The 20,773-nt window shown below is 35.4% G+C and overlaps 1 protein-coding gene across 6 annotated transcripts in view; it reads right to left on the minus strand.

Annotated features, from left to right (window-relative positions):
• CTNNA2 (catenin alpha 2) overlaps positions 7,715–20,773 on the minus strand; it is a 457,330-nt gene continuing 444,271 nt past the window's right edge. For 3 of the 6 annotated variants that reach the window (XM_021395886.1, XM_021395888.1, XM_021395887.1), the window contains exon 12: positions 8,697–8,984. In XM_021395886.1, coding sequence (XP_021251561.1) covers positions 8,697–8,984 — 288 coding nt within the window. Of the gene's footprint in view, positions 8,985–20,165; positions 20,310–20,773 lie in introns of all 6 variants that reach the window. The other 3 variants (XM_021395891.1, XM_021395885.1, XM_021395889.1) reach the window with 3 other exon arrangements.

Raw genomic sequence — 20,773 nt, forward strand, 5'->3', positions numbered from 1 at the left:
CATGCTAAAGAGACTCAAAACCATAAAGTCAGCAGTAATAAAGTATTTGTTTTAGCAAGAACAGATCCTTCAGCAGCTTGACTGCAAACCTAAAACCCCACAGCTACTGGGAAGAATCCGAAAGCAATAAATTAAACAGCAAGGTACTCTGCATGATTGAATTAATAACACAGAAATGACTACCTGGATACGAAACACCAATCCTGAAAGGAAAAATGAAACTTCTATGCAATCTAAAATAGTTCATCAATAATGAATGAAAGTCACTTCTGATTGAGTTCATGCAGGTTAGCTCAGTGTTTACTATAGAAGCATTGTGAATATAGGTTAGCTATTCTGAGTAACCACTGTAATATCACAAAACACAATCCCAGTGTTAACCTTTGAAGCAGTTACTATCACATTTAAATTAAGGAAGCTTACATAATGTAGTATCTTATGTTACAATCTCCCTCGCCATTATGGATACCTTTACCACATAGACTCAGATAAGAGCCGCTTTTTACCGAAAGAAGTAGACTTTTATCACAGAAGTCTCAGGGGAAATAATTAAAAGCGGTGATAGTTGCAACTTGAAAGTAAATACATCACTTATCCAAAGTAAAACAAAGAAAAGAGTTACTTACCCTCTACAGCATACAAGATACTTTGAGACTTTCCCACATCAACTTCCTCTTTACAAGTTTAATTTATGCCTTCATTTCCTAATGAGCTAACTAAAGCAATAAGCCTTGATGAGCAGGGCATTATAGTGAGATAACTTCTAATGCCCAGCACATGGTGCTTTACAGGTCAATCATAAGGTCAATTAACAAACTGTTTTCTCAGTCAGATGTTCTTGTTAGTAAGAACAGCATAAATTAACAGGCTTTGGAGTTGCCTTAACAACTGTTCTCTTTCTTTTAACATCTGAAAAGTATTTGAGAAGGGGATTAAAAAAAAAAATTGGAGGGAGTGATTTCTTTGCGTCTTTGTTGAAACCAGAACAGTATCTTCTGCAATGTCAGTCTTTTGCAGCTGTATTTGAGTCTGGAAGTAGCTTTCAGCTTTATCTTTCTGTAGCTGAAGCAAAGAATTTAGAACTCATTGTGACTGGTGATACACACCCCTCCATGGTAGTGACCACAAATGAAGTGCTTTTATTGCAGCCTAGTGTATACTGTGGCTTTGCCAAAATGAGCCTCAATGTACAGGACTTAGTTGTTCAGTCTTCATGGCAGAGTATATTTTCCAGGATTCTGGAGCTCAGTGCTTTTTCTCCTCCTCTTCCCAAAGTTACTCATTTGAAAGTTATTAAGGTACAAAATATCATTCCTTTTGCACACTGTCCTTCAGAAATGGAATACAAAACTTGTGACTTTTTTAAAAGTAAGGAAGTTAGAGAACTTCTTGCTTTGACTGCTGAAAACACAAATACCAGCCCTAAAATGTTTATAGGTGAAACTGTAACGCAAGCCCACCTCTGCAGTGAGACTATCCATTGTTTCAGTCATTCAAATAAGCTCTCTCATCCATAACACACTACAGTTTCTTCATGCTGAAATAAAAGCCTTCCAACTAAAACCAGGTAGTATCTATAAAAGTGAAAGAGCAGGTAATACAGATCAGTCTAAGCTGGGAAGAAAATGATAAAGGAAGACAGAGAAAAGGCAACCAGCAAGGTTACCTAATACAATTTTTGATGGTTGAGAAAATGCCTATGAGTTGTGAGCTTATATTGCTCCTTCCCCCCCTCCCATAGATACTTCAAAACAGGTACTGGGATGTAAGTTGTTATGCTTTCACTTAATCATTTAACAAGTCAATGCAGTATCTAAAAGAAAAATAAGGATGATTTCTGGGAGCAACAGAAACATCTGAATGTACGCGTTGGGAAAAGCTGAATTTTCTTCCAGTGGAGTGTTGACCAATATTCAACATGCAATATAGCTATATGTAAGACACATGGAGCACGCTCCATGACCTCATGCAGCAGATGTTTCCACCAAGCCACACTAACATAAATCTGCTGTTTGAATGGCTTCAGTGAAAGAGATCTCCCATAGTGTCTGAGATTCAGGTAATGTGATTTCTCAACACTATTGTCAGTTTAGGGGAAAGAGACTATAAACTACCCTCAAACACACATACATACAAGAGTACAAGTCACTTTACATAATGTCACTAGGGAAAATGGGTGGTGCTTTTCTTCCCAGGATGAGTAAACGGCGCTCTGAAATACCACAGAGCTTCTCCAACCTGTTAGCTGTTCATACTGCAGATTTAAAACCCTGTCTTCAGGGTTAAATGAAACAAAGAAACACAGAGGCTTTCATATAGCTCTATGACAAAGTCTAGTGACCTTAGTTTACTCCATGAATATGTCTCTAATAATAGATATTCCTTAAAATCTCAGTTGTAGACCAGGTTCTAATTGATAATAAAAATTATATATGGCAGCTAGCAGGGTCTCTGTTAGCTTCTGAGGTTCCTGACATCAGGTTGTGTAATACTGACTATTGCTGGGCAGAACCACTGCTGTCAGGCTAGTGAGAATGAAGAGTTTGTGAACCCATGTTTTAGCTGAACCAGCTTGGTTTCCATGTAGCCAAACACATAAGTACATATATATATATATGTATACATACATAAACGCAAGATGTGATTGAGTAGGGCTCTAGATGATGTCATCTCAGCTCCCTTTTCCCACAAGAGGTTGAACCTGATCATCTTTTGAGGTCATGTTCGATCCTGAGCTGCTGTATGATTCTACATGAGATGCTCCGAAAGTAATGCCTCCTACATTATTCTGTGAGTCCACAATGTCAGAGGTGGATGTTGGTGGTATACCAGTAGAGGCTGAACCTTCTCCCCACCATTCCATTACATTCTGTTGCTGTGTGACAGATGGCAGCACAGGGGCAGTCTGACAAAATGACATGGAAGTGCATATGGAGCAAAGGTGTGGAACTGTATTCCTCCATGCAGAAAAAATGGTACCCACAGACATTCATTAACACTTGCTGGATGTTTATGGAATCCAAATAGTGGATGTGAACACACTGAGGCGGTGAGTGGTACGTTTCAGAAGTGGTGACAGTGACTGTGTGAGTCACCTCCGCTGATGTAGATTTTTACGAGTGTGCCATGCAGGCTCCTGCTCATTGCTGGTGAAAATGCATAGCTAATAGTGGTGACTATGCTGAAAAACAGTACGTAGTATCTGAGAATTTGCTCTATCAAATAGTGTTATTGTACTCTTTGCACTGATTGTAGTTTCCGTGGAAATAAATAGGAGGCATTACTTTTGAAACCAACTCCATACCTGTCCATTTATTGGAAGCCGGTCAGCAAGATCTTCAGAGATCTTACAAACTCAATATAGCTCACAAAGAAGGTCTTGTGAAACCTTAAAGATATTCCAGCTAAATAAATGCAAACTGCTTTTTGGGGAGTAGTTTGCTACCTGCTAGAATTTTATAAAAATAAATTAGCCACCAAAATGTATATGTGTCCTGAGATTGCTCCCGTGTGTATACATGCGCTCACACAAAGTATACACAAATAAATGCACATAATTAATGAAAAATCATCAAATAGCTTATGAAAAATTAATCCCTTTTTTTGTTTTCTTTTCTGAAACTACATTCATTTTAGCATCCAAATCTATGGTTCAGTGGGGAGATGGAGACAATTTAATATGACCTGCTGGAAATGCAGGCCAAAGAATTGTTCTTTAATAATTTTTGTGTGAAAAGGTTCAGAAGAAAAAACTCCAGATCAAATACATCCTTCTAGCAAACTAGTTATCTCTGAATATTATAGGAGGCTTTGGAAACATCGCTTTATTTCTCTTTCTTCCTTGTATTTAATTTTTAGCAAGGGACAATGCAGGTAGGTATACAAATTTCACATTCTGCTTGATATCCATTATTACACAGAAATTACCAAACACCACCAGACCTTTGAAATTTCACCCAGAGAAGCTAATATCCCCATATTAATAGTAGCTACTCACCCATGACACCCCACCAGACATTATCAAAAGGAAGAACTATTTCTCAAGTAATTAAATATTTATTACTTTAAAACTATAACTACAGCAGGAAAATACAACATTTCTGCCTCCCACAGCTTTTATCAAGCTGTCAAGTGCTCCATAGTTTGGTGTTAACTGAGTCATAAAGAGAAAAATATCGAAAGCAGGAGAAATGTGCGAACTCTTGCCTGAGGATGCACGTGGTCATTCAGTGAGAAAACAGAAAAATCCTTGAGACTGTTACTGATCTCCGTAGTTGCAAATTAGCATCAAGGTCAATATGTTCAAATGGATGCTGAAATAACTTCTTTCATCATCAGATGACATATGTAGATCTAGCCTTCCTTGGACACAGCTTCAGCTATGACTTTCCTTGTCTGGACAAACTACTGATGGGGATCAAACAAAAATCTTCTCCCCTTTCTCTTTTCCAGCCTCCTGCCTTTTTCACATGTATTCTTTCTCTGCCTTGCAAAAATAGTTGAACAATAAAGTCCAATCTGAATGATTGTTTGAAGGCATAATTAAAAAGAGAGTGAAATAAGCTATGTAACATTGCCTTATTTCAGTTATAAGCAATTGGTTTAGATTGTGTGATTGGTTTAAAAAAACAGCAATGCACTTCAGTTTTTTTCCTTGACAATCTCATTCAAATATAAAATTTTATATACAGACTCATTTTGTGCCTATAAATGTACATCTTACTTATTAAATGTGAGTTTAGGTCCTAGAGAGAAAGGAAACTTGTTTTGGCCAGCTTTCACGTGGAGATGTAAAATAATGTGATAGATATAAAAATATCTAATCAATATTTATGAGGGTAGATGGTGATAGGACAAAGAGAAATGCTTTTAAACTAAGACAGGGGAGATTTAGGTTGGATATATACCTGGAACAGGTTGCCCAAGGAGGTTGTGGATGCCCCGTCCCTGTAGGTATTCAAGGCCAGGCTGGAAGTGGCTCTGGGCAGCCTGGTCTAGTGGTTGGCGACCCTGCACACAGCAGGGTTGAAACTTGATGATCTTTGAGGTCCTTTTCAACCCAGGCCATTCTATGATTCTATGATTCTATGAATATTTTGCCTACATGGGATTGTTTCTGTTACTGCATTTCCACTCTTTGATCCACCTCTTTTTAAAATGCAAAAGAACTGAAATATCGATTGGTATTTCACATTCTTATATACAGAGTAGGAAGAAAATACGGGATCAAAGTGAACCTGCGCTGAGCTTTATCCTCTACTTCCTTATTATCAAAGCATTTGTTCAACTTTAAGCATATGAATACTGCCATTTATATGCAGCCAAGCACTTAAGTTCATGTATAAATTTAAAGATCACTGGGGATTAAGGATAAGAAATGCTATATATTAGTAATGTACTGACTTATTTTACTACATTCAGGTTTCATTTCTTTGCCCTGTCCAAAACTTCTACTCCTTTGTATTACCATGCTTTGTTCAGTAGCTCCTTGATGTAAATTACATATTTAGCTGTTTTAACTCTTCTTCTTACTTTCAAATTCTTAATTTAATAAATAAACCAATGAGGAAAAGTAATCCTAGGAAAATTATTCTGAAAGTTAAGTAGTAGTTTTCAGGCTTTCTGTATCTCTGACTTCTTAATTCAGAAATTGCCTACTGTTCCTGCTGAAGAATTAACTTATAAAAATGAAATATTCTTCTAGTCCTTCTTCCATAGCTTGTTAGGGTCAAAATAGGCTGAACCCCTTTCTCTAGACTTCTCATGGCTTCATACCAACAGATACAGCCATTCCTTGGATAAACATGTAAGATACTTGTAATTTGGATTTGTCGTTTCTCATAGAGAAATTACTGGCATTTGAATAACATGAGCAGTGACAACATGATAGACCATGCTAGGATGAAAACTGCGTCTAGTTCAGGGATGCCTGACTGACATCCACACTGATCTTCAAACCAGTCATTTTGTGTACATGTATCTGCTAGAAGTAAATCATTATTTAAAAATATCTGAATTACGTGATCAATAAATTTACAGTTGTGCTTTCTAGAAACAGTAATAGAATTGCTTCTCTTGCATAAAAAAATAATCTAAAGGTAACGTTTTCAAGGTTGCATGTATTCAAGAATATGTATGGTTTGTTCACGTTTAGTTTGTGAATCAAGCTGATTGTCACATGAAGCAGACACAGCTTCCTGATCCAAGTTCCAGCACAGTTTTATTTGTAACTGATTTATTCATCTTATAGCCTATTGATTGCTCTGAAGAAACTGGAGACTTTTACCATATTCAGCCTCTCCTTACATGAAACTAATTCTAGATAATAATTCATGTGGTCATCTATGTTTCCATGCTATACCACTTCTTTCAGATGAGTAGGTAAAAATTGCTTGAAGTGTACATAGGTGCATCACTGATGTGTAGTATCATCTAATAATTTCTTCTTTCTCTTTCTCCATTGATCTTCACGTTCCATTGACTTTATTGAATCAATCACTAAACTGCTATGTTCTGGGTGTTTTATTTATTTATTTATTGTTGTCTTCATGTGCATCACTCTTCATTTCTCAATGGTAAATTTTATCATGTTACCACAAAGATATTTCAAGCAGAGATGGGCCCCTTCCAAAGACAAATAATTCATTCTAAAGTAGGGCTTTAATTCAAGTGAACTAAGTTGCCCAATATCGTTATGGATTTTACCTTCACAAAACCTAATTTTCCTTAGCATTTTGCAGACACAGTCAATATTCTGCCTGAGTGACTGGCAGTGGGTCTGTCATTGTGGCCAATTGCATATACATAGATATTTCTTTAATGTGCCATACCTGACTGGGACATTTTTATTTATCTGTTATTTGGCATTATTTTTTCTATGTATTCAATATCCAACTTTTGTCTCTGTATTTTCATGTATTACTATTCCAATTATTTGTAGGTAATTTATTAATATCACAAGTTACTCCACTGTCAGAATACAGTGCATTTTAGGGAAAGCTCTTTAAGGACTTCCCCATGTCTCATGTCTTTGACTATATTTTAATCATATGTACAGTCTCCAGTTTTTATTTGGGAGCCTTTTTATTGTACAGAACAACTTAAAAAAGGAAAAAAAATCATAATTTCCTTGAATGCATCTGAGAGTATATTTCTTTATATAGATTGTGTAGTAGAGTAATAGAATAAAATTGGGTACATTGCTGTTCTGAGGAATGATCAATGTATCTGACAAAAGCACCCAAACACTTCTCTCAAAAACATTGTGAGGGATAGACAGTCACTTATGGTATATCCCATTTTCTTACACTGTTTCAAATCCCTTATGAGGTAAAGAAGGTACTTTCAAGTTGTAATTTTTTAATTACAAAAAAAAACCAAAAACATTTCTTTATTTTCAAATAAACCAAGACATTTTCATAATTGTAATGCAATATCTGTTGAGCCAACTGTCGGGGCTAAAAGAGAGTAAAGCAGATATTGCATTTCTTTTTTTAGTAGCCTCGACACGGATCTATACAGTGTGGCACAATGATGATTAGATGTCAAGCTTATTGACTTACTAAATTGAATAATCTTCACGCTGTTTTTGAGGTGATGCATTGAAACAAAAATTTTATCACCTACATGACATATGTCTCTGTTGAAGAATTGAACTATGGTTTTGACCCATTGCCCATATTTGGTAATAAAAAATTAGTGTAATGTTGCTTTTTCTTCCAAAAAATAGAAAAAAACACAAGGCAAAATTGATCTGTCTACCTCAACTATGATGTAGAAAGTATTTGTGCATGTCTGCATTAAAAGAGACAAGCCATACATACTGAGGATTCCAAGGTTAAATGAGTTTATTGAGTTAGTGGTTACAATGGTATGTCAGATACCTGTAATCCAAGCTACACCTACATATTTGCCTCTAAATTCTCACACTGTCAGTTTCCGTGTCTCTAAACATACCACCATCAGGTCTTCTATTACTAATATAATAATAATCATCATCATAATAATCATAATATAAAAGGCAATGTCAATCACCATATTGTGCTTCATACTCCACCATAAGGAATTCAATTGGCAAAAGTAAACCTCTGTTCATATTAATGGGAATAATTGAAACGTGAGCAATCATAACACTACTAGAATATAAAGAACAAAATATGGTTTAAAAGAAGCATTTTTAAGATGAATTAGTTTGTATCTGTTTTAAAAATTCACATACTATAATGAAAATGACTTAAAAGTTATATCATTTAATTATTGGGCCACACATTTAAGCATATTGGCTAGTACATTTTTGCACTGGAACAGAAGCAATACAAGCTTTATGGTCTACCATTACAATTCCATTTTTTTTTTTCTCACTTAATATACCTGCCAACCTAATGTTTCTTGCATGCATAAAAATTTCTGGGTTTAGACTTGAATTTGTTATTTAACCCAAGCAAATACTCCCGTGATGCAAATTCTTTGGCCAATTTAATGCTATCATTTAGTTTAAAAAGTAAGCTTGGACCAAGTCCACTGAACATCGGAAGAGAATGCCCTAAATTTTGGCATTGCAGAAAGTTAGTTACTTCAATAGAGCCTCAGGTTGCATGCAAATTGACACTGTTCCCCCCACCCCATGCCAGACGCATACAAGTCGGCAGGTATGCATACAAAAAGAATATAAAACCCTGCTGGTAAAGCTTAGTGTTTTAGAAGGAATCCATAGCTTTAAATTCACTTAAGGCCTGTACAGGGGAAATATGTTTCTTCTGGGACCCTCTTCTCACTCTTGTCTGATATTCTTCTGGTTTTTCTCTCTTTACTAGGGGTTTCTTCTCAGGTGCCTTCATCTTCCAAGACACAACTGGGGAGTTCACTGCAGCAGTACCATAGACCTTCTGATACTTAGTAGAAGCTACATATGATGCTTTCACTGTAAGGACCACAGCGTTCATCAGATTTTTAGCTGCCTGGATGAGAGAAGTGGCACTGTCCAGCTATGAAGAGAAAACAAAATGAAATATAGCAGGGTTACTCTATGTCTGGATCACTGGATCACTCCCTCACTGAAGTCTGGATGCTCTCAGATCCCATTAAAGATGCAATGAACCCTTTGAGGATTAATCAACAGGCTTGCAGCAACAAGCACCAGAAGCAACATGCACCATGTTAGGGGAAGGCTGTGGTACCTCACATGAACATTTTTTAGTAATTCAGAGAGAAAGCTTGTGTTGGCTGATTTTTGTTGATTCTTTTTCTATAGGCCAAGATTCAGTTCCCTTGTTTTTCTCAAGAAAAAAAAAAAAGGTGACTTCTCACTTAAGCCTTTATAAATTTACTTTTAAATGTCAGAAACAACAAAACAGGTCAGCAGAGATTTTCCCAAGTGATCAGTCTTTTTTTTTTTTCCCTAATTATTCCTATGAATCCCAGGATAACATCCACAATTATATCTACAGGAGTAGTGTGAGGCCAGTGCTGAGCTTCTTCAAGAATCCCATGTGAAAAGACAAAAAGAGATGTGAAAACTCCTAAAGAATTAAAAATCTGAAACATTTAACCACATATTTATGCTTTTGTAACTGTAATATTTACTACTCATGTTCGTAAGTAATATTACTTTGTGATAAGCAGGCTTTTTGTACATATACCCCCATGTTTCTTCCATGCTCAAGTCTGCCTCAGGCGTCTGGGTCCTCTGGATGTGTGAGGCCTCAAGATCTTGTTAAACTTCAAACCGTTGGGACTTTCAATCAACAAGCTTTCATGTACTGAGATCAAGTACATGTCCCTGGCCAAATATTTCAAAAGGATTAAAGCAGATAATGGGACTTCCCAAGCAATATCTCATTGTTCCAAAAAACAAACTAGATGCTTACCATATGCAACTAGGTATCCTTCTACCAGTAGGTGCTATAATAGATGGACTTAAGCAATGCAGCAAACCAGTTTACTATTTAGGATGTTCAATTGTCTCTGTCTCAAAATGCTGAAAAATTGGTATCTACTTTTTGCGATAAAGCCTTTCATTTTATCATGGAAGTTGGCTTAAATTTTTATAAGTTTCCCCTAGTTTTTAGCAACTATTACAGATGCAATGTTATTCTAGCTCTTTAATTCCACCCGACAGAAAGTTTTTAGATATTTTTAACTGGAACAAAAGGCCCATCCTCCCTCCAAACTTTTTCTGCCGCTATCTTTTGGGAGCATACGATTACTTAACATGAATTTTAAGCAAGGTAATTGGGACAAATACTCGTAAGGCAATTAAAAAAACACCAACATAATTCATCTCAAACACACTGGATCATTAAGAGAGGAAGACAGTTCAGAATATAAATGCAGGAGAAACCTTCCTGAAAAGTATTGGTGACTGATGTGAAACAAGAATAGACATTACAGAAAGCCTGCATCAGGAAGCACATTCATCTACAGACTTACCTGTTATTTTGAATTCCTCAGCTGTGGCCTATATTCAATATAATTCATTAAACACATAAACAGTTGCATACAGAGAGGTGCAAAACAGAAAAACATTTTGATGATTTTCATGTACTTGGTGCCACTTCCTGAAATATACAGTTAATTGCCTGTCCCCAGTAAATATTTTTCTTCAGAACTAATTTGCATTTTCTGTTAGTAAAAGAAACTATGTTAAAAGATGGAAAATTATATTATATGGCAGTAACATGACTGTTCAATAGGCAGTAATTAAATATAATTCAGTATACCATTATTCTATAACCACACTATTGCATGATTTATAAGGCAATCTATGTTTGTTGGCAAATAACAGATCATACTCTATTAAATTAGGATATTCTAATTTACTACTGAGACACACAGTCAAACATTATTCATTGTTAAATGATTCTTTTGAAACACCAGTGGATTGATTCTGAATATGAAGTGATACCCCCAAATAGTATTTACTTTGTAATCACTGTGGGTAAACTGACTGGATCAAGCCTATATTGTACATTCTCATTAATTACATTTGTTGAAGATTTCTAATAGTCTCACATTTTTCAGTATTCCATTGCAAAAGAAAGTTCTGGTAGCTGTTTTGAATGGGGCATATTCTAAGGAACAGAATGATGAAAGAACGCATGCTGAAATGAGGCACATAAATAAGATGCTGAAATCCATACATAGACAGCAATCTACATCTTTAAATAAATTCATAATTTTATGAAGCTTACTGATAAGGGTATGCAGAAGCATGTGTGATTCTACAAGATCAGATGAAGGTTGTAATGATGTTTTTTTACAAAACTATGTTACATATTCTTATGCTGTTTTAATTACCTCTAGATCCAATCTGCTGTTATAATAGATAAGAGCTTCCTATTTTCACCATTATTAATCTGATTTTAACATGCAAGTACTTAGACCTTGTTCTTAATGTCCATTCATACTGTATTGCTTTCAAGTCTTGGAAACAGAAAAGAGACATAAAAATCCCATAATAGTATTTTGATACGATTGTTCTCCAAAATCTTCTGGTAACCATCCCACACATCCAATTTGGCTACCTAAGCAGTTCTAGTGATTTTCTTATTGCCTCCAGCTCCTTGTTTGTATTCTGGCTCAGTAAGGAAGAATTTAACTGAATGAACATCATTACTCCAAATAACATTTAGATCTTAACACACTGATGTGTTACTTCAGTTTTAAGCTGTGCTTAAAAAGCACAGTTACAATGGCATAAAGATAAACCGAGGCCAAAGTATGTTAATTCCTTACAAAATCAGGGCATAGAGACACACGCATTTTTCCAAACAGATGAATAAAAAAAATAAAATAGTAATAATGATTAATAATAATAATAACAAAGAGTGTTGGATTAACATTTCGTATAGAAGTACTTCTATGAAATTACTGCACAGTATAGAAGGCAACACCTAGCAATAATTAGGGAATTATGAATATAATGAAAGCTAGTCCTTGACTGGCTACACGAAGTGATAGCATTCTGCTACTTAGATCTGTTTAGAAATCCACTTAGGAAAAAAAATACCATTTAAATATAAGAGACACGTTATTAGACCATAAAATTTTTTAGAAAAAAGAGAGCGGGGGAAGATTCAGAATCATTAAAGAGTCTGGCAATGGCTGCTCTAGAGCTGGTCAGTTTTCCAGGTTATAGCTTCAGAACTGTCACCTGACAAAGGGCCAGCATCATTTTTTCTGCCATCATTCAGAAAAAAAAAAAATTAAAAAAAAAAAGGATTTTGCTACAAGCTAACTTTGCAGTTAATGAATGCAAGGGTAGAGTAAATGAGCAGTAGACAGTATTATCTGCCAAATATATATATATGTATATTGTGCAAAATTCTATAAGGCTTTGAGGAGTTTTTGGTCTGCTTGTAAGTTGTGATGCATTTTTCCTGAACTATATGCAAAATTTTCTGGAATCTTGTGACAGTGAGGATTTAGTTCTTCCTTTATATATTCACATTATCTAAATAACTGGCAATTTCAATACTGCAATAGCTAAAGAAGTGAGAATGAAGCTGGAAAATTCATTCCTTAACATTACAGCAAATAAAAAGAGATGTTCCCCCTGCATTGTTGCAGCAGTGCAATGGGGAAGAATGACACCAAAGTTTGTGTAAAGGAGAAAATTTATCCTCACATTTAGAAGTGAAAAAATACTGTAAAAACTAAGAGAAAAGAGACAAAAGAAAATCTTTACTTCCAGTGAATAAGAAAGTAGTGTAGGTAGTTTTAAGAAAGCTAGTTGAAGAATGTTATAGATTATTATTGGTAGTTTTAATAAACTTTGCGAAGCAGGGAAAGAATTGTACATAGCTGTTAGTCAGGAAATATTTAATCTTTAGGAAGATATTTAATCAGGAAATATTTAATTTTCAGAAGTATGTATAGGCAGTGAAGTCATTGCTACCCATGACTTTTCAGTGGGCTCTTGGAGAAATCAGTTGTCAGCTTTATATTATTTCTGGAGAAGAACTTGCAGAAAAAAAACATCCTGGAAAAAAAAAGTCATTTGTAATTGATGAAATTTGCAGTTAACAACTGGAAATGTGATAAATCATAAAGAGGACGATTATCTGATAAGCTGGTAAACACCAGAAATGTAGACTTTGGTTTGGCTTATTTTACAACAGAGTGATACCTACTTATAGGATAAGAAACACTTTTCTAGACAGAAGTAAGCCAACATCTCATTGAATCACTGAAGATAATTAGATTAAATAGCCCTTTCCAAGCAACATTGTGGAAAACGACTAATATGAACCTTGAGTATATAAAAAGGAGGAAACTGATGAAACAGGTTAAATAATCATATTCAGTGTATCATGTCCCCAGATGTTGAGTACCTCAATGCCAGAATAACACTGAGGAACCGGAGAGGAAGATAACGAACCTCCCGAATAAAAAACATGTTTTATGGCAAAGATTCAGGCAGCTCTGTTTTCCACTAATACAGAAATGACTGAAAATGAATTATCTATGTCAGTAAATAGACAGTAACAGATAAGTGACAATATTTCAGGTTTAATAGATTAGACAAAGACATAACAGAACGTAATGGCTGGAAGGTAAAGCGTGCAATTTTAGTTATTAATTAGGTGAAAAATTTTAGTACTGATAGTAATTAATCGCAAAATCATGAACGATAATGATTCTATCTGAAGCACTCGTTAAATCAACATTGGATGTTTTTGCTTAATACGTGTACTCAAGTTTATCATAACTATTGGAGATTTTTAAATTACGTGATTTCAGGGAACATACCCGTCACTTAGGTAGCTTAATGATAACAATGGCCCACAGTGACCTTGAAACATATGAGTGCAAAAAATGAGTATTAATAATTACTGATGAATAAAGTTTAGTCTGTTTACTTGGTATAAAATGCGAGGAGCAATTTCTGTCTATTTCATATGTTGCATCAGGGGAAGTTTATATTGGATATTAGGAAGACTTTCCTCAAGAAGAGGGTGATTAGGTGTTGGAATGGGCTGCCTAGGGCTCCCCATGCCTGGAGGAATTTAAGATGTGTGGATGTGGCACTGAGGGACATGGTTTAGTCACGGGACTCAGTAGGTCAGGTTGATGGCGAGACATGGTGATCTTTACAATCTTCTCTAACCTAGACTGATCCATGATTCTATATTGGAAAAGAACATACAACTCTGAATATTCTTGTCTAGAACTTGATTTGTAAGCCGTTAGCAGAAAATTTATGCACTGTGAAGCCATTAATGCTATCTGACTACCTGAATTCTGGATGCATTCTGTGCTTCTCCACCTTTTTGAGCCAAGTTCATACTTTTGTGGACCAGTATAGTTGCTGTTACTACAAACCAAAAGTAAGTTAACACCCTCTATAGCAACAAAGGTTACATAAAGAAATTATGAATTGGGAGGGTGAATCAGAAATAATTTTTTCCCAGATTAACCTCTTACACAAAAGAACATCTTCCTCTCAAGTGTGCTTAATAGTAAATATAGCACTATATATTTATGTAAGATAAATATATATATAAGAAAAGATTTTATTCATAATACTCGTGTCTTATGCTTCTGTAGCACACTGCATGCATAAACATGATACAATTACTGACAGCCAGTGCAAGAATGGCCTATTCGCTATTCAGATGCACTCATCCCTATGGTGGAAGACATCTGCTATTTTTCAGCATTACAACCCAATGCCTGAAGCTGTATTTCAGTCAGTCGCTGAAGAATATGTATTAGGATTTTCCTAGATGCTCAGCTATTGTGAGAAAACTATCACATCCATTTGAATTTCTCTAACAAGAAAAAAGTCAATATTTGGAAAACAAAGTGGTTGCAATGGGGTTAAAAAGGATTTGTGGGTACACAGAAAAATGGAATTATGCTCCTATTTTCCTAGCTATTCACTTGCATATTTGTGATTAACTTACTCCTTTAGACATGATGAATATTTAATTACATTGTTCAGGACATTCTGGTATCTCCAAAGACAATCTTCAGCCTCTCTAGATCAGAAACCCCCACCGTGGTCTTGAATTTGACTACCCTCGGGGTAAATGGTTTTTGCTATACCTAACTGGAATCTCCCACATTGAAACTTCTGTCCACTGCCTCTTGTCCTGTCACCATGCACCATAAACCAAGTCTGGTTCTTCTGTATCCTTCTGTTACCTCATTGTGGTAGACAACAATATCTGCCTTTGTCTTCTCTTCTGCATACATGTAAACATATCTACAAAATTAGTGTAGATGATGCTGATGATCAGTTTCACTACTATAAGAATACGTTTTTTATCCAAAGGAAAAAAATGAGTAACTGTAAAACTGAGGAAAAAAATGATCATCAGTTATTGACATATGTTTAATAGCTCACTCAAGTTGTTTAAGTACAATATCAATTTCTTCAGAAAATTTCATGTTATCTTAGGAAATCCTAATTTACTTTGCCTATGTTTTCTTTTGAGATTCAGTGTTTTATATAGCATTTTGCTTGAACAGCAATAGAGAAGTAGTTATAACCTCAGTGATCCACACACCCCATACAGTTTCTGTGCTTTTAACCTAGGGACCTCTTTTCTCACATGGTTCTTGTTTAACCTGAACATTGCACATGAGTTGTCTGTACTTACTTGATGTCAAAATTTGAGACTGAATGTCTTTTAATATTTGTCAGGATCCAAGAACTGTTCATGGCAGTAGAATACTCAGAAGCAGTTTTTCAGATGTCTACAGTTGATCAATTTTTCTAGGCATGAAAAGTGGGTCTGCTTATAAAAAATTCAGACAGTGTGTTCAGAGACCTATGCAAGGTCCATTTCCATAAATGAATTCTTATCCTGTGCTCATCCTATGCAGCTCCAGGTGTTGGACCAAAGCATTTCAGTTTCCTTCTGTGCTTGGTGGAGAAGACCAAGAACCATGGAATACCTGAGATCTTCAATGAGCTCATTTTCTATGAGTACATCTCCTCTTCAATTACACCTAAACATATTAAATTGCACTAGAATCCTAACGACAATACAATGAACCTAGATGCTCAACATTTCTGAAAAACTATTTGAATTTTGACTCAAGTGTTCAAGAATGTAAATGCAGTGAATAGTTTTGAGATTATTTTCCTTAATTCTTCTTTTTTCATCCTGAAAACTGTCAAATATGGGAAATAATAAAGTGAAAGCTGCAGCCTAAGAAACTAATGAGCTTGGAACCCCCTTAAAACCTACTTTATTTAGGTTTTTATATATTATAGTATATATTCTAATATTAAATATTCTTACAAAACAATATAAATATTTCTGTCCAGCAAAAAATAAGAAGCTTCCTTTCTGCCACAGCTATGTTCATAGAAAGTTGACATCAGTTTCCTATGAATACGCACCCTCCACAGACCCCAAAACTAAATCCCCTGACTACACATTTCTCTGCATGGTTCTGTTCACCTGCCTATGCCTTGTTAGTAATATGAGTAGAAAAGCCTGCTGCTCTCCATCAATGATAAGGGAAGTCTGGAGTGAGCAACTCAGATACAGATGTTTACATTTGGATAGATTAATCACTCTCCACTTAACAATGGACAGAACGGTCAAAAACTTTTCATAATTCAGGCAAAATGTTTCTGAATAATATTTCTGAAAAATAAAAAATTCAATTTTCCTTACCCTACTGACCCACTCTTATTTTTTTACTCTTTTTATTTTTTTACTTGAGTAGGGTAGCCTCCATTTGTTACTGTGTGATCTCTTTCCCACGTTATCATTTGCAAAATGTGCTTCTTTACGGTGATCTCTTTCTCCTCATCTTGAAAACTTCCTGAGTCTTAGAGGAGGATATGGTGTTTGAGATGCATCGTGATTGTATAGATCAAGGGTACACTACCATGCTTGCATGGATATGCTCAGATGGAGCAAAAATTCAAATGATTTTGATCGAATAGAATCATGTTTAATGACTTCGAATTTGAACTGTCCCAGGAATAAATGTCCGGGGTGTTACAGTAACCCTACTCTCCTCTCAAACTGTATACTCAGTCCAAGTGCTACTGAGCATTTCGTTGACAATTCAAACGAGCTGAGGTCAAAGTTTAAAAGGATTGCAATTTAAATCAACACAAAGAGTCCTCTAGAATGCTTGTGCACTATCATCTTCACTTCTTTTGCTTAAACAAGATTAAATCAAAAGTAATTCATGTTGAGTCAATGGTATTACACCTGCCTAAAACTGAAATAAGAGAGGGCAGGGTGATGAGCATCTATCTGCCAGCTGACACCATTTGCAAACAGATGGTTCATTTCACAGCTCTCCCTCACTCATACAGAAAAAGAAGAAGGTAAGAACCAACCCACAAAGGTTTAATTCAGCTTGTGAGAGAAATCAGCCTGGAAAAACAGAAAATTTGGGAATTATAATTAACCATCTTAATCATACTGAGACAATGTTTGATCTCCATATATGATCTATGTTGTTAAAATATTATCACATCTCTACCAGTATGACTGAGAAACAAGGCTGTAATTTCAATGCTGACCTGCTTAAATACAAACGTAGAAATGTACTAATTTCTGGTTTGGGTTGGAGTCACTAACAGAGAATGTGGTTGGCAACTTAAATCAATGCAATTTTAAAGAATGCTTTGTTTTTATAAACAAATAATATAGTAAAGTATATTTAGGTTTATACAACATATAAGATTTAAGAAATTTAAATTAGCGTATATTGAAATAAGTTGCTAAGATATTTGTTTTCAAAAGTTTTCAATAAGCAAAATTACCTGAAAACTGTCTCATTATATTTCACTTTAATTTATGTATATGTAAATAATGTAATACTAAAAGAAACATTGTAAATACCAGAATACACATTTAAGCCAATGTTGTAAAATACTAGAAGCTGTGCACTTTAGACACTTTAATTTTTATACTTAAAAAAATAATAATTTAACAGGAGAATTAGCACAGTAAATGAAAATTAAGGTATTTATTCGCCCAGTGAGGTTACTCAGGCAAATCCACAGCCTAGGGTTGCATGACTGAAATTTAGTATTAGATTTGGAATAGGAAGATTCCAGATTAATTATCAAAATAGTTTATGGTATTTTGCATATCATTGCCTATGCAAATTCCCCTGTATATATAAATAAGCCAACTTCTGATTTGCTCATCTTACAAGATAAATGTAGAGAGCAATCTTCTTTGGATTTAAAGTAATCCACTGACATCTCTGTTTCATAATATCCCCCACAGTATCTCTAATTCACCTTAATTACTGAATGATACCAATTCTGATCTCCCATTCCCAATCCTTATACCACTTCTAAAAAGAATTTGTCTCTCTATGCTACCAGTATGCTTTCAGATAATTGCAGTGAGATTAGGGGCACTGCTCAGTTGGTCTTTATGCTTTGCCAATTCTGTGCAAAACTTAAAGTCTCCTACATTAAACAAGAATAATTATATGAAGAAAAAAAAAACAATTTTGTAAACTCATCAGCAAAACATGTGCTTCGGATATTGATTAAATTTTCCCTCAAAGCATTTGCCTCTCAGAAGAGCAAACCTCAAACCCTCTTTAAAAGTTGAAATTCCTACAAAGATTTCCCAATGAAACATTACAAATTGACTAACCTGCTTTTTCTTTTCTACTTAAAAGATCAAAGTTTGCCAGGGAAGCTAAATTTTCTAGACACGTTTTTGCCTATGCATAGGAAGATTTGGAGACTTCAATGCTTGGTTTACTAAAAGGAATAAGCAGTAATAATAAAACTCTTTGCAAACGTTATTCAAAGCTAGAGGAGCCAGTTATTTATTTGTGGCCCTTATTTTTCTCTCTAGAACAAAGGGAAACAGTTATTAGTGAAATTCTGGCAGTTTGCTAAACAAGATATTCATCCTTCTAGAATTTCACTCAGATTTCCTGTGCATTCATGCAAAGAGCATCACTGAGTCATCAGGGGGAATACCTATCCATCACTACTGACCAATTCCCAATATATGTCAGTGACCAGAAGATGGAAGGCTCTGCATCCTATTCCCAATTCCTCAAAGCCACCTAGTCACCTGAAAATAGAAGTATTTCATCAATCAGACTACCGACCACCTCTGCTGAAAAGGCTGTGATTGCATTCTCTGATTTATAGACTATGCATTACTGCCTTTTAGTGCCTTTCACTATGATATGACATGGCCGCACACGGAGCTGATAAAGAGCATTAAATGAACATGAACAGTAAGATTTGTATATCCCCAGGGGCTAAAATCTTCATATGACCCTTCTTCTGTCCTTTAGTATGAGCGCTCTGACATCTTGACAGCTTGAGTAGATACCCAAGAGGCAGAACAAGAAAGGAAGATCTTCGTAGTCCATCTCGTCTTTTTTTAAATGCTGAGGGATATTAAAATAGTGAAGCAGTAATACTTGGGGCAAAGAAAAATAGGTAATGAGACAAGACTTTAGTGTAAAATAGTAACATATAGGTACTGACACAAGAAATACACCAAGAAATTGAGACAGCAATAACTCTGTCAATCTCAAGTTCACATCACATAAAAAAATCAAAAGCTTGGATTTATAATTTCAAACATGAAGTATTGATTAAAACTCCTGGGGTTTGATTTTCTGCTTATAATTTACTCATGAATTTTATTTTATCTATAAGACAAGTCTTGTAATTGGCCTATTGTCAATAGATAGCTTCATAATCATTCTGGATTAAGCAAATTAAAATCAGGAATAGAAAATATGGAAAATAAAAATCCAGTCCTGTAGAAATTATCAGTATTCATAGTTAATGATGATAAACATGTAAAACTACCATCTATCTTTAATCAGAAAGTGATGGCCCAACACTACTGCAATTAAATTAATGGAAAATTAGCAACTGAGTTTAAGATGAACAGAGAATACCTTTTCACAATGTAAGATAAACAAGTTAGAAGGATTACACCTGTAAATGGATCACCTCTCCAAACAAACATCATCCCTGTTTTAGAGATGACATTAGGAATTCAGAATGGGAAATAAATGACTTTTCACTGGTGACTAAAACAATACATGCAATTCATTCTGTGACCCAGTGGTTAATAAAAAGTTAAAAAAAAATTGGGAAAAAAAAAAAAAAAAACACAACACATTTTCTTTTCCCTCCACCCACAGTCCTATAGAGAGAATTAGAGATGAGAGAGGAGCTTACTCACCGTTGAGGAGTCACCGCTTCCGGCCTCAAGCGTAGCTCCCTCAGCACAGGTAGGTGGGTGGGTAGAAAGTTGACTAGCCCTACTCCCATCTATGCCATCGCACTCTACCTCATAAAAGGTAGTGAAAGTGCTCTGAACTCCGGTCTGATTTCCGAGAGATACAGAAAAGAGAGAGTGAGAGAGAGAGCAAGAGAAATACTGCGCCGTAGCGTAGAGGTGAGGAGAGAGGAAAACGTGTGCTGAAGGAGCTATGCTTGGTCAAGGAAACAGGGACTCTTCCACGCTGAGTAACCCCACTGTCTGGTGGTTCCTCTCACTTGCTCCAATAGCACAGGTTAGGCATGCAACCCCAAATGGGATTGCTGACTGGGAAAGGAGAAATATTTTGTCACCTTTGGATAAAAATCAGAAAGGATAGAAAGTTCTATCCCCATGAAAAGCTGACTGACATCAGGTTGGGCGTGATTTTTATTGATGCTCTTCAGAGTACCATTATTTTAGGAATCGTTTGGAAAAGCAGATCAAAACAGGAACAGTGAGGCAGTGACTCCAAAAGGAATTACACTCATGTCCACCAGTGCTGAATTTAATCAATAAACTTAAACAGT

Source organism: Numida meleagris, chromosome 4 (assembly GCF_002078875.1).
Source record: "Numida meleagris isolate 19003 breed g44 Domestic line chromosome 4, NumMel1.0, whole genome shotgun sequence".
Lineage (NCBI taxonomy): Eukaryota > Metazoa > Chordata > Aves > Galliformes > Numididae > Numida > Numida meleagris.